The sequence below is a fragment of the Ochotona curzoniae genome, unplaced genomic scaffold (genome assembly GCF_017591425.1).
Source record: "Ochotona curzoniae isolate NIBS_2020 unplaced genomic scaffold, NIBS_Ocur_1.0 contig_3190, whole genome shotgun sequence".
In the NCBI taxonomy this organism is placed as follows: Eukaryota; Metazoa; Chordata; class Mammalia; order Lagomorpha; family Ochotonidae; genus Ochotona; species Ochotona curzoniae.
The window spans coordinates 21,652,384-21,666,069 of NW_024465751.1; the positions used below are offsets into that span (position 1 = coordinate 21,652,384).

Sequence of the window (13,686 nt, forward strand, 5' to 3'; positions counted from 1 at the left end):
CATAATAGCCAGGGTAGAACAAGACCAAAACCAGGAGTTACCATTTCTTCTGGGCCTCTCACATTGGTTCAGGAGCCCAGGGAATTGGGTCATCTTCTGTTGCTTCGTCATACCCATTAGAACCTGCCTGGATGAGAAGTTGGAGCAACTGGCGTTCCAGCTGGCACCAATATGGTATGCTGGCATCCCTGTCAACATCTGTTCACTATGCCACAATGCCAACCTCAAAAAAAAATACCCTCATGTTAAGGAACACAATTTGCCTGCATCCATTGCATCTGAGGAGAGATGAGTTGGGGCTGTAGGCAAGGGTTTTATGCATATTTTAATGTATTTATCTCTTACATGTATGTTTTTAAATGTGTGCATATATTTACATATATATATACGGACACTTAAAATGAAGACTTTTTTCATATTTGGACTGGAAAATGCAGTAAAATTATGTAATTTTAAGAGTATGTATACTCAATGAGTTGTGGATTGATTCTTCCTTTTTTACTTTTTTCATTATTCTTATTTTTTGTCTATTTTTCTGAATTGGCAAATGCTTATATTTATATGATGTCGTAATCCATGAATACATTATAGAAATATCAGTCAAGCTAACTAACAAATCCAGCATCTCACCAATTTGTCATTTCTTTGTGCTCAGAATAGTAAAATTCTATTTTCACAGTAATTTTTGAAAGCACAACACATTACTATTCAATGAAGTCACCACATCATGTCACAGGTTACCATCTTCCTCTTGAGTTATGAGACTTCAAACACTTTGACCGGCATCTTTTCTTTCCCATTTCCTTTCCCTCCTTATCATTGCTATAACCTCTAATAACTATCAAGGTTTCTGTTTCTGAGATTTAAGATTGACCTCTTAAAATCCATGGGCACCTTAGTCTTTCTGTGCTTGACTTCTTTCGCTTAACATAATATCCTGCAATTCGATCCACATTTTTGTGAGTGGAAGCATTTTCTTAGTTGAATGACTGGATAACATTTCACTGTGCATATTTTCTTTTACCATTCATCCTTGAGGCATACTTCTGTTGGTTCCATTTTTCAGTTATTATAAACAGAGCTGAAATGGTTGTGAAAATACAGACATCTGCTTGACACCCTGATCTCAGGGAAGCTTTATATGCTGTTTGGGAATGCGAATCTGTGCAGCTAACTTTGAAAAATAGTGTAAAATGTACTTCAAAACACTTTCAAGTCATTGCCATGTGACCTAGCAATCCCGCTTCTGGAACCTGCACTTGACTTCGCTTGTGCAACTGTTACTGAGGAAAGAAGGGAAGCCATCACGCATTTGAAAAAAGCCAAACAACCGAACTAGACTAACCATCGCTATCATGGACACACTGCGCTGCAACTCTCCCAGCCCCAGGGGGAAAAGAGATTTTTAGACTAGTAGAGTTGCAGCTACTTAATTTTGGAACGCTTCATCCTATTCCCCTGACTCTGATTCTGTGTTCAATAAACTAGCAACTTTGTTGTTTATGATTTGGCTTTCTGGAAATTCTGAGTAGACCATCAGACTTGGCCCACAAAATGCATCTAACTTGACTATAAATGGAGACCTGACAACATGTCTCTAGTGGATTTTAGTGTGCATCTCTGTCTCTGAGAGGCTAAAGACTTCCAGAAAGTGAGCACATTGAACTCCAGGCCAGTCCTGGAGGGTGGTGAGTCCAACAGGACACCATTTCCCAGAACTCACATTGGTGACCTGTCTGTCCTCCAGTTTTCCCCAGAGAGACTCTTCCACAAGCAGGCTGGATGCAGCCTCAAGTATACACTGACACTTAGAAAAACATCTCTAATTTTGCATCTCCGGTGATGTTTGGCCTGCTTTTCAGGTTTTAAAATATTATAAGCTTGTATTTGATTCTGTAGCTTAAGAAAAAGTTATTTTTAGTAAAGCTATTTCCATTTTCTGTAAATAATCAAAGCTAACAAATCTTGATAAAGGCTTAGTTGTATCTTTTTGCTGTAGCTTGAAATGTCTAAATACTTTAAAATATTTTGCACAAATATGCAACAATTGCAAAATATAAAATACTAATGCAACAACTATAAAATATCATCAAACACCACATATTAATAAGAAGACATATATTAGCATATACCTAGGTGTACATAGAAGTCATATATTTATCTGTCCTCAACCCATGGATCTATCTAGTTATCTATCAATCAATAGTTCAACGTATTGATCAATCCATAATTGCTGAAAGGCTATGGGTTTAAGTTCACATTAGTTTTAAATAAAAACATTCCAAAAGAGTAAGGCAGGTCATTTATAGAATACCATACATAAGATTAAAAAATTGGGATTCTGAATTTAAAGAATGTCACTATCATGTAAATCTTTCAGCTGCATGGATGTTTTGTCTGATTTCGTTTGCAGTTTAATGAAATGCACAGAGCAGTGGATGGCACATAGCACATGTTCTCTCTAGGAAATGCATAGAGATTAAGAGCTCAAGTTTTAGAGGGCAGCACAGCTAAATTCCTGCTTACTTAGTTTCACTACACCTTCTTATACAAATGGAGATAGTAACTCCTTGAACACATACTGATCATAAGAATGGAACGAAACAGTACCAAATCTCAAATAGCAGTGTCAAGCATAGAGCAAGTTCTCATTGGTCAAGATTTATTATCTATATTGCTGTTAATAGTGTTTAATAGTGTTAATAGTGTGGTTGCATGATGTACCTATAATTAAAAGCCATTTTGATTAGATACTGATCCCTGCTATAATAAAAATAGCTTGTGTTTTCCTTGAGGTACTTGCATTGTTAGAGAATTATGAGTGTGTATGCACCGTGAAAACTATAACACTTCACACACCGCAGAAAATTCTTCTCTTTGTGATTAAATATTTCTTTCTGACTGTCACCACCTCTTGTTCCACCCTCTCTGTTCTTTACTTTCGTATGCTTTTGGTTCCAGTAGTGGGTTTATTGGAAAAGCTGGGTTTAAAGAGCAAAAAAGATGAAAACAGCGAACATTCAACAATTCAGCTTTCTAGGTTCTGTTATTCATTCAAGTGGCTTGTATTGTATTGTATTGTATTGTATTGTATTGTATTGTGTTTTTTCAGGTTATATTTGAAGGGCCACACAGGAACAGCAGGAAAGCAGAGCAGCCTGATCTTACATGGTGCTGATTTCAGCACGAAAGATGCTGATAACGACAACTGTATGTGCAAGTGCGCCCTCATGCTTACAGGAGGTAAGTCCTATAGTCCATTCTCTAAATTGTGTTTCATTGTTTTGAGGCTTGAGGTTTCTTACCTGTGAGAAAGGAATATTATCTCCTGGTCAGGAAACTTCAGAGCAAGTCCTTACAGATCAGTTTGTTCTGCTCATTAATTTCCTCTTTCTTCTTGTGGAAGATATTGCTAGCATGTTTAGAGATCAGCCGCTCCCTCCAGCATTTACAGGGGACTGTGCTAAGCTTGGTTTGGATGCATTCTTCAGCCTTGTGAAATCCCAAATGCTCTACCATGTAAATCATCAGCATATCCAATGAGAATAAGCAACCATTTGCAAATTCAGCACATACTACAATGGATTATCACAAAATACATTGCAAGTATGAAGAAGAGTCCATTGATCATTTTAATTTTAAATCGAGTAAGAAAATAGCCCTGGCTTTAACTTCTGTGACATTCTTTCCATGTCACTGTACAACAAAAGTGGTTTTCTGTCAGTACAAAAAGATTTGTTCTTTTTGTTCAAATCTAATGTTTTTCTTCCTGCAGTAAAGCATATTCCTGCTATTACTGATTCATTTTATGATATGGTACCACACATGCTATTGTATCATGCTTGATTCCAGATCAGCTCTGTGAAGTAACAGGGAGAGAAACTCTAATTTTTGTTTTTTAATTAAGGAAAATGATAGCCAGTTGATAGTCACTGTTTTATCACTAAGGTATAATGCAGCAGATGTTGACACACGGAAACTCAGTGGCATGAATGAATGAAGAGACACCTTGTAACGTCGGAAATCATTTTTGGTTCTTAAAGCCAATGAAAGTGATGATTAGGTTGACACTTTTTTTCTCATCAATCACCAATGCGTGCTAGAAGGGGGAGAGAAGGATATGCAAAAGTCTTTCCATATCCCGCCCTATCTCCTGCCTCTGCATTTCAGCTAAAACAAGTCCGTTGAGTCCCACCTACGACACGTATGCTTATGTTCTGTATTTGACACCTGCCCTGTTTGTATCCACGTCAGCTTGTGATTCTGTCTGCTTTAGGGCTTTCTCCTTAAGCTTTGAACATACCATGTTCAACCTTGTCAAAACTGCAAAATTCTCCTACCTGTAATTTTATGATACTCTCTTTCCTCTAACAGTTTTTACAAAGCTACACTATTTTGGAAAAAAAATGATATTCACATCTTAGATCTTAAACTTTTTTGGTGAAAGAAAATTCTTTATTTGCTACCTCCCTGAGTCCATAAATGAAAGTGTCAGCAACTTTATACAAACACAAAAGAATGTTGATGTTCTAGTTTCCTGTTCATTTTAATATTGAGATACACTTCATTTTTTCCATGTCTGTTTTTTCAGATAATTTTTCATACCAAATAAATACAGTACATGAAAGACAAGCAATAACATCTTTCAAGTGTGTTTTTACAAAAGCATTCCAATATGTTCACATTCCTGTCATAATAGCGAAAATATGGAAAGAAGTGGAAGAGAATGTACCTCTTAGTTGTTGAAGAACGTTCCTTGCTCAGATTTATGACTTTATTTCTGATTCAGATAATTGAACTTTGTCATGTTCTTTCATCCATAATCATTCTTGGACCTGCTTCTTTCTCCCCAATAAACACATATATTTGGGAGAGCTAATTTCCACTTATTGCTTGGGTTGAGCTAGTCTAAGTAAATGTGTTTTTATAATAAGCGTCATTCCCCTATCAAATATCCATTTGAAGAAATCCAGGTCTTGTAAAGCCATTCACTCTGCAAAGTTGAACTGTGGGATTTAGATAGCTAAGAGCTGGAGAACATAAGGGTGAGTGCCAGTGACAGTCCAAGTAACTGGAGGACCGCTTGGAGCTTGGGTCTTAGCTCTCCCCAACACCACCATTGATTCACTGAAAAATTTCTGCTTAGAAACATTTTCTTTGTCTAATGATTTTTCCATCTTTCCTTTTTTTTTTAAAATTTGGATCTAAGCTTGTTGCCTGTTTAATGTCTCTTCATCACTGGGATTGCACTCTTCGGAATAATAAGTCTTGTTCTTCATCACTATCAATCAAAGCTTTCTTTCATCTTGTTTATATATTTTCTTTTTTTTTTTCTAAAAGAAATTAAAGAAGGTACAGTAAGATCTATTGCCTGCTAACTGCCCTAGATAATTAGCTCCCAGTACACAGAGGGATTTGAGTGGGAGAGTCTAGCTTCCTTGTTTTCCTTATGTGTTCAAGAATGAACCTCAGGAGATAGCCTTAATTAAAAGCAGAAAGTATTTCAACTAGAACAAGGTAGGACGTTTTGATTTTTCTCCCTTATTCCCTAACATATCAGTTTTTAAACTTTATTCCATTAATTCATTGTTTTTTTTTAATTTATTAAAGTAGTCTTTTGTTAAGTGAGATGGGTGAAATAGAATAAGCTTCTATGGAGAGGACAACAAAGAAAGTAAACAATGGATAATGAATCTGTGTGCAACACAAAATATGTGCCAGAATTACTGAGAAGATGGGAAAGTAGCTCAGGTGCAACAGTCAGTCAAGAACAAGAGTAAAAGCCTGCAATGACTTCTGGTAGATTTATAGTTATGGGCATTGTTATAAAGACTACTAAGCTATTCATTTGAAAGAGTTTAACTACACTTTCCTATAATTGTGGGTCTAATAAAAATAGCCTCTCAAATTTTGTTCCAATTTTGGAGCACTCTTGCTGCATGTTTTCAATGTGACTGGTAGTTAAAGGAATCAGGCGTATTATTTTTCAATGCATTGGTGATCATTCTGATTGCTCATCATTATTGAGTAAAAAGTAACTCCCAGAGAAAGCACTGCATATTTGTGCTGATAGTACTAGTTGTTATGATAATACTAGATACCACTTTCTAAAAGCACATTAATTTCTACCTTCCAAGAAATTCAGAAATTCTCCCATCCAAATTAGATACTGAGTTTTATGTTTCATAACACATCTCCAGTTGGCCTAGAACATATACTTCAGTGTCAATATTACCACACATATTTTTGTGTAAGTGACCTTTTAATTAACCATTGAGGAGAGATAGCTTGTCACCAAAGATTTGTAAGCCAGAAATATCTGTGCTATGTGATTGCCAATGGCCCTAGTTTGTAAGTTGCTTTCTTAGTTTTTTTTTCCTTTGCAAAGCTGTGATGACAGGTATGCATATGTGCCTGTAGAGGAAGAAGATATTTGAGAGGTGACTGGAGGAAATATTTCTTGATACCTCTGCAGAGTTCCCATTGTGTCCTCCTGAATCCAAAGAAAGAGATTAGTTTCAGTAAAAACTTAACAGTTCCATGTTCTATTTACCCTAAGAAATAAAAATTCAGATACCTAGAGTGCATGACAGATATGTAAAACTCCTAAGGTTCCATAATAAGGAAATTGAAAAATGGTGGTCACACTCAAAGTGAACTTATGTTCAATTAAAACATGATTTTTGATAATAGGTTAGGATTCTTTAGAGATAAACACTTTTAAAGTGATTTATTCCATGATTATTATGTTGCAAATATTAAATTTCTACTATTTGAGTGCTCAAGACTTATTCAAAGTAGTTTGACCTAAGACTGTTGTAATCTGCAATCACAAAGGTGGCTAACAACAAACACCAATAAACATGGCATTGTTTTGCATTCCTTGATTTACTTTACTTTTTATTCAAGGAGATTTTGCAAAAGTTATGCAAAACTGTGACCTGGGCCCAGCACTATAGCTTAGTAGCTAAAGTCCTTGTCTTGCCCATGCTGGGATCCCATACGTATCCAGTTCATATCCTGGCTGCTCCATTTCTCATCCAACTCCCTGACTGTGGCCTGGGCAAGCAGTAGGGGATGACCCAAAGTCTTGGGACCCTGCACCAATGCGGGAGACCTTGAGGAATCTCCTGGTTTCAGGTAAGCTTAGCTGCAGATGTTGTGACCACTTAGGGAAGTGAATCAGTGGATGGAAGATTTTTCTCTGTTTCTCTTTCTCTGTGTAAATTTGACTTTCCAATAAAATAATAAATAAATATATAAATCTTACAACAGAAAAACCTGTGAACTAACCTTCTACAGAAAGAAATCTGTTGCAATAGAAATTCTGCAGTATTTTCCCACGCATAAACTGTGTCAGCAGATGGACAGGACCTTCTAAAGCTAACAAAGGATATTTCTCGGTCCAGTCCTATATAAGGGTTAAAGCTATATACATAAATTTTTTAGTTTACCCTACAACTTACCAGATGCTATCAACAGAGAATTAACAATTGGTTGCTTTGCCTGCTATGTAATCTTGAAGAAAAAGGTGAGCGACAAAGACAGGGAAAAGGAAAAAGGAAGACAGGAAGAAAGGGAAGGAAGGAAGGAAAGGAGGGAAGGAAGGAGGGCAGGAAATTTAGTTTCTTCAGATGGCAAACAAAATTTTAGTGACAAGATATTTGCAATCCATTATCATTTTAATATTGTCTTAATATTTTTAGCTCAGGAAGAAAATACTAAATGCTGCTGCGTAACTGTCACCTCATGAGTTTTGAAAGTAAACATGTTGAGAAAACTTCTTTGTGGATAACCGAAGGTTAACCAAAGTACTTGACATTGCGTTGCTTCTATCTCAGCCCAATTTCTATATTTAGTAATCTGATGTAGCCCTCTCCCACGTGAAGTGTATTTCTTGAATGCAAGGACATTATAGTGTTCATCACTGCATCTCTAATGCTTGGTATAATGTAATACACATGGTTAGTGGCTCGGTAAATATTGGTTAGGTGAATTAATATGTTATCAGTAACTCTGACAGGCCATCATAATATCACAGATCATCTTGGTAAGAACACATTAAAATGACTCGATGTGAATATGACTGTCACTGTTACAGAAATTTAGATTTTAATAAAGTATTTGTTTGTCTGTAAGGAAGATCTGGAATGAAATAGAGGAAGCAAAAGCAAGATATCTCCCATCTGCTGGTTTACTCCCTAAAAGCCCTAAAGACTAGGACTGAGCCCAAAACCAACAAGACCCAGAAAGTTCATCAATGTCTCCCTTGACACTTGGGGCATCTTCTTGTTTGCTAGCTTTTTCACACATACTGTCAGGGAGCTGGATGAGAAGTGAGCATTCACTTGAGCCAGTTTCTATATGCGATATAGATGTTGCAGCACGGGTACCCCTACACCAGCCCCATGAATTTATTTTTAACATCTTTAAATACATATATGTATTTGTATGTACAAACATGAAACAAAAGAATAAACATCAAAAACTGGGGCCTACTTGTTAGAACAACTAAACAGCAAAAAACTTAAAACTCAGATACACTTGCAAATATATGAGTGCTAGTTTTCTGATTTTTAAAGAAATTGAGTTCTCGAGTACAAGGCTTAGGATGCTTTTTTTTTCAAACAATATGTTGTTTATGAGAAAAAAAACAAATAATATGGGAAAAACATTTTTCAAGTTTAGAAAAAGAGGCATTAGAACTAATATATGTATAATGCAATGTTACAAAGTTAATAATTAGCATGGAAGAAGAAATAAACAACTATTTTAGTTGTATCTAATAAAATAGCAAACATTTATTGAGCTCTTAATACCTAACAAAATATTTTCATTGTTCTAAAAATCAAGAATTGATATAAATACATGAAGCTTCAAAAACCACTCTGAAAAGGGGACACCAGTCATTCATTTGGCCAGAACTGAAACACAGGACAGTTCACTTGCCAAAAGTCGCACAGTATCAGAAGTACAATTTAATACCAGTCTTCAAGTTCCAGAGGCCAAAGACTTATCTGCTATGCCTACTGTCTACAGTAAAAGAAATGACATCTAAAGAGAATGATAGAACTCTATTTACTATCCATAGCTTACTTTCACACTTGAACATGGTTAAAAGGGAGATGATGTCCAGAGGGGGGGAGGAGACAGATATCTTACATGTCCAAGACAAAATCTATGTTATTGGCCAAGCCCTTTTATCTTTAAAGCAAGAAGAAAAGAGGAGATAGAGGGGGTGAAGAAAGAAGCAAATGCTTGGTCTATCGGGGATATAGTACAAAATGACTGAAAAAATTCAGGCCTCTGGAAGGTTCTTTGCCTTGCACACAAGACCTATGCATTTGTTCCTCGAGGCTATCTATAGGTAGACCCAGCTTTGCACACATAAACTCATCAAGCAATTTCTTCATTACAATCCCTCTGATAGCCACAACACTAATAATTTAATTCAGCTACATTGTCAGTGAGAGCAAAACCTTTGTTTCTGAAACAACACTTCTACATATCTTGATTTTTGCTGTGTTATTTACCTTAAGAAAGACAAGTTGAGAAATTCTTGATTTAGGATTCAAAGAATTTAGGAGTTAGATTTCCTGACTTTTAGATGAATTTGAACTTCCTTTCTGAAGTTTAGAGTCAGATTCTTATGTTCTGGGCAAAGTTTCATTTACTAATGATAAAATGTGAATTTTCTGCTTCAAAGATAAAAAAGACTCATATATTTCAAAAGGCTTGGAAGTCTGGGATAGTTATTATGAAACCAAATTTTAATGAGTTAAGTGTAAATGAATTAGAAACATGCATCTCAGATATCTTAGTAAAATATACATGAGGTTACAGGTTATAAAGAAAAATGCTTGGCAAAGTATATCTCAGCAGTTGCCAACCTCAAAACATTTGAGACATTTTATCAGTTGTCCCAACAACGGAAGGAAGCTGCTTTCTTCCTCCTTTGCTTGCTTTGCTGAGTTCTTTTAAGCTTAAAGTGCTTTTTCTAGGTTAGCTTCTTTTGCATATTTCTTATTTATCACTCCCAGGCAAATACAGAACAAAGTACAAAGTTAATATTTCCCCAGGATTGCAAAGTATGTATAATTCAGCTATTTGATAATATTGTCCAAAAGGAGCTGCATATGCAGGCGTAGTCCATGACAGATTCACACAAAATGTTTTAATCTCAAGTACGTTTCTCTAGGTCTACAGTACTACTGAACACATATGATTATTTACAAGTATCAAGCAATACATGTGGGTGTCCAGGAGTGTTCTGAACAACACCTACGTAACATCAAAAAGCTTTAAATCAAAGCATTCCAGAATTTGTGCTAACAGATATGACTGTGACAAGTTTTTTTCTTTTTTCAAAGAAAGGTAATATAGGGACAGGTTATTTAAAATATTTAAAAACATGAATTTTTTTGTTCATCGTATAGTTCTTTTTAAAACATGTGCAAGAGAAAACCAATTGTATTATTTCTGCTGCCTTGAAGATGGAAATGAAACTGTCATAGAGATGATTAACTTTTGCTTTAGTTTCTGCCATCTTTTTTCATCATCTTTGTTATTATCTGACAAATCACGGTGTGCACGATCCACTGTCTTTAGCATAAAAAAGTAATTGAACATTTCAAGTTACTTGATGCCTCAAGAAAGTGAATAGAGTATTGAAGCACAATTCAAATAGGATATTTAAATGCGTTTTCATAATGTAAACATTGTACTATTGTACTTACTTGAACCTAAGTTATTTTCATAGTTCTATAACAAACCCCACTGAGAGGATAAGAAAATACATCGGCACTAATCTCCTTGTCTTCATTCTAAAGCTTCATGGTTCCCCAACAAGATCTAGATTCTTTTCTCTTTACCCTAAGTTTACATCATCATTTCCTAGATAACTAACTCCAAACAGTTCCTGAGGATCTGCCAGCAGCTATTGCTCAGTGCATCATCTTATTTAATACTTAAACGATGCAGTAAAAATTAGTCAGACATTGTAAGCTACATATTACGAATGTGACCTTTAAACTCTCCTTACATTGATACCTGTTGTGGTATTTGCAACAGTGTGTGACTGTCGGCAATAAAATGAGCGTTTATATATATAAGCATCTTCACTTTCTCATAGTCTAACTATTCAGCAGGTTCAACTAACTATTTGATAAATAAAACAAAAACATTATTGCTATGATTGCCTGGGGTATCTTGCCTGCTTCCTGAAGTCAATATAAAAGCCTAGGTCTTCTTTGTTCTGCTCTCTTGGTAGTTCATTGCCCACAAGATGCCTTAAAGTACAACCAGACCCTCTGTGTTCTCTGTTCATCTGGCCCTGTATTCTCCAACCGCTCACTCCTGCCACTCCCGCCAGCCACGTGGCTGGTGGATTCTGCTGAAATCCCAGGCACCTGCTGTACGTTGAGACTCTTCCTGCTGAGAGACTCCACTTCTTTCCTGCGGTTTCAGCTCAGTGGATAACAGGGTGGACTTGGTGGTTCTCAGGGCCCATGGAATATTCTCTCTCTGATGCCATAGGATTTTCTTCACTTCTTTGTGTAGTCCCCATTGCTTCATAGCATTCTCTCTCCTTTACACAAAACTGTGCACACTTTGAAGTCCAGGATTTTCCTGCCCTCATTCCTGACTCCATTCCTGTCTCGTGGTGCACATGTGTTGACTTGATCGAGGCTCAGTTTTCTCCCCTCATCGTGCTGTCACATACAGTCAGGGTAGCTTTGGCAGACTGTATGAATTGAGAGTTCTGCTTGAGGTTTGACTAAACATTTAACCTGGCAGATCTGGTTCCTCTGGCTAAATGTTGGTTTCCACTCTCAAAGAACATTTTACTTATTCACTTGGTGATGGACAAATAGTGTGGATAAATTTTAAATATTTCTACAAACATTGTTTTTCTACCAATACTGCCCTTGGCCCGCATTCGTTTCCTACAGGTGTTCCCTTGTTCTCTTTGTCCATCAGCTACTCTGGTATTTTGGTTGTTCCTAAACTCACCGATCTCCTTTTATTCCTGTTAGGTTTTACCTATGCTCTACTTAGTAGTATTTCCCATCTTCGTGGGGTGACTCTCTCTCTCTCTTCAGTTATCATGTAATATCAACTTCCATGACTGTACAAACATCTTCATAGATACCTGATTTTTTTCCTTGTGAGTTTTTTTTTTTTTTTTAGGGAGGAGGTCACCATATATAGTTGTTTATTTTCTTTTGTGTGTTTAAGCTAGTTTCACTAACTTCTGTCTCACTGAGGATTCTGCAGCAACATATTACAATATTAGAATGTACGAATAAAGGAAAAATGAGTACTATAATCTCAAAGGTCACATTGTGGGGTGTGTCTATTAAATATAGCTATATAAGAAATTAAAGAACCTCAAACAATAGAGTCCTTGTAAGGAGAACTAATCAACTAGTCAATAAGCCTCTATTCACTAATTTTAAGAAAATTGTTACATGTAGAGCTAAGTATGAGAGGGTAGGCTCGTACAAACCATGGCTTTCCTTTACTGCTTGGATAATGAACAGATTAGTTAATTCAGTCTTCACATTCCTGCAGCTTGAGATGTTAACTCTCCCTCATGTTCGCTGTGACCCAACCAACCTTGCCCTGATTGTCTCCAGAATGCCATTCTCCTTAGCAAAACCATTGCTCCACTTTACTCATCAGAAAAAGATTCATGAGATCAATATATTGGACACTCTCACAGGTTCCTACTCATTCCTATCTTCTTCTTCGGAAACTCATCCAAGATCTCCCAGGGGGAATTTCTTCAACCTGCACCCTTTATTACCAGGCTTTTTGTTGTCTGCCTTTCCTCATTCTTCCAAAACTTTTGCCTTTCTAGAAATCAACTAAGCAAAAACACATTTCTACCATGAATACCCTAACACAGCTTAAAAGATCATCTGACACATGGTTATCTTCAACAATAGAGTTGTTGTATTTATTTCAGAAGTATCAGGGATATTTAAAACATTTTAAAATGTCAACTGGTAGTCATAGAAGAACATCCAGTTGAATTTTCTTTTAAAATTTAGTTTTAGTACTTTAAAGGACTCTTCTAGACAATTTCCCTAATATGCCTCTTGTAAACTACACAGCATCTATTTGCTAGGTATACTGAATTTTTTTTTTAAAAAATCTAAATTGAATAATTGAGAAATAAGAAGGTAGAATTTTACAATTCCCAATTCTTTGCTAAACAAGAAGTTTTTGTATTCTGTATTTGGACTGCATTAACATTTGTGTTGTTTTCATACAGTGGTTAAAACAGCACTGAATACATGGCCTTAAAATTCATCAAGGAATTTTTTACTGCAACCCAGTATGAGTTGCTGATTAATGCGGCTTGTGATGCCTCTAGTGTGACTTTATAAACACAACCCAAGCGAATTAAGCTTCCAAAATTGAAAAATGAGAACTAAATTTTCTACATTTAACGTTTTTGAAAGTTTCTGCAAGATGATGCTCATGTTTCAGTTAAACATCAGCTATACAGCTTTCTCTTTCTCTAGCTATTAGTCCCTTAAGTATAACTTTGTAATCAAAGCGAGGTCAGCTGTATCCAAATAGAAATATGCCAGAATGTCTTTGGCATAAATCTCTCCCTAAAGATTTTAGAGGTTTTACTTCAGAAGAGGGAGAAAAGCACTGTATCTAGAAATCTAA

The 13,686-nt window shown here is 36.1% G+C and overlaps 1 protein-coding gene across 5 annotated transcripts in view; it reads left to right on the forward strand.

The window, feature by feature from the left end:
* The window catches only part of ANGPT1 (angiopoietin 1), a 228,262-nt gene that overhangs the window by 211,412 nt on the left and 3,164 nt on the right, over positions 1-13,686 (forward strand). For all 5 annotated transcript variants that reach the window (XM_040979411.1, XM_040979415.1, XM_040979413.1 and 2 more), the window contains one exon: positions 3,113-3,243. In XM_040979411.1, the coding sequence (XP_040835345.1) occupies positions 3,113-3,243 (131 nt within the window). The remainder of the gene's footprint in view (positions 1-3,112; positions 3,244-13,686) is intronic.